Here is a 1,504-nt window from a genome sequence, read left to right as displayed (position 1 = left end):
TTAGGTGTATGTGGCTGGTGCCTTAGCCACTTGAGCCACAGGCATGGAGCCTATTTTAGATTTTCTAATGTGAAACTATTTTTGCATTCCTCGGATAATTACAGGAATAGTTTTTGCAAAACTATTTTTGCATTCCTGGGATAATTACAATTGAGTTGTGATGTTCCCTCTCAGTCTTAACTTAGATGACTTCTGTAGGCTTTTGTGAATGTAGGAAATATATTTTATTAACTCTTTTGTTCCTCTTCACAGGCAATTTTTCAGTGATGTGATTGCAGATACCATTAAGGAGTTGAATGATTCAGGCACTTTCACTGATCTCCTAGCAGCTTTAAACAAAGAGAGGGAAAACAAAATGCATTTCTATGATATCATTATCAGGTCAGAGTAAAGTTGTTTATTTGTTTTGTTGTATTTTAAAGTGCTATTTGGCTTAATATTTTGATGCAGCAATTGTCTGATTTTTTTTCTGAATGAACAAATCTTAGTTTGTTCTTTACGAGGTTTTTGTTTCTAGTCCTTATCTTAAACATTGTTATTGTTATTAAATTTTAAACTTTTTTAATTTTGTGAAGGCAAAAAGTGGAAACCTAAAAAACACATGTATGCATAAAAAAAAAATAAAAATAATAAAGTGCCACTGGCCTGGCACCGTGGCTCATGCCTGTAATCCTAGCACTCTGGGATCCCGAGGTGGGTGGATTGCTTGAGCTCACGAGTTTGAGACTAGCCTGAGCCAGAGGGATACCCCGTCTCTAGGGCATTGTGGTGGGCACCTCTTTTCCCAGCTACTTGGGAGGCTGAGGCAAGAGGATCGCTTGAACCCAAGAGTTTGAGGTTGCTGTGAGCTATGATGTCACAGCCTCTACTGAGGGTGACAAAGTGAGACTATGACTCAAAAAAAAAAAAAAAGGCTAGGTAACATGGCTCACACAGGTAATCCTAGCACGCTGGGAGGTCAAGATAGGTGGATTGCTTGAGCTCAGGAAGTTAGAGACCAGCCTGAGCAAGAGTAAGACCCCATCTCTAAAAATAGCCAAGCATTGTGGTAGGTACCTGCAGTCCCAGCTAGTGGGAGGCTGAGGCAAGAGAATTACTTAAGCCTAAGAGTTTGAGGTTGCCATGAACTATGATGACATAGCACTCTACCAAGGGCAACAAAGTGAAACTATCTCAAAAATAAAAAATAAAAATAATTAAGTAAATAAGTGGAAAGATGTAGGATATATATCAAAAGGTTAATATTGGTTACCTAATAGGAGTGAAATTGGAGAATAAAAGGTGGCACATTGTCCATTTTTTAAATATGTTCCTATTCTATTTTGAAATATATATATATATATGTATATATATATATTTATTATCAATAATTTCTCAGTGCAGTGCCTGTGGCTCAAGTGGCTATGGTGCTAGCCACATACACCTAAGGTGGCGGGTTTGAATCCAGCCCAGGCCTGCCAAAACAACAATAACAGCTGCAACCAAAAAATAGCCGGGCACTGTG

The 1,504-nt window shown here is 38.4% G+C and overlaps 1 protein-coding gene across 1 annotated transcript in view; it reads left to right on the top strand.

Moving 5' to 3' along the window:
- Window positions 1-1,504, top strand: part of IQCG (IQ motif containing G) — a 40,165-nt gene that overhangs the window by 13,173 nt on the left and 25,488 nt on the right. The window contains 1 exon segment of the mRNA XM_012813823.2: window positions 253-387. Within this exon segment, the coding sequence (XP_012669277.2) occupies window positions 253-387 (135 nt within the window).

The sequence above is a fragment of the Otolemur garnettii genome, unplaced genomic scaffold (genome assembly GCF_000181295.1).
Source record: "Otolemur garnettii isolate 467f Iridium unplaced genomic scaffold, OtoGar3 scaffold00310, whole genome shotgun sequence".
Taxonomy (NCBI): domain Eukaryota; kingdom Metazoa; phylum Chordata; class Mammalia; order Primates; family Galagidae; genus Otolemur; species Otolemur garnettii.
The sequence above is the reverse complement of the archived record's forward strand: the minus strand, read 5'-3'. Positions and strand labels throughout refer to the sequence as shown.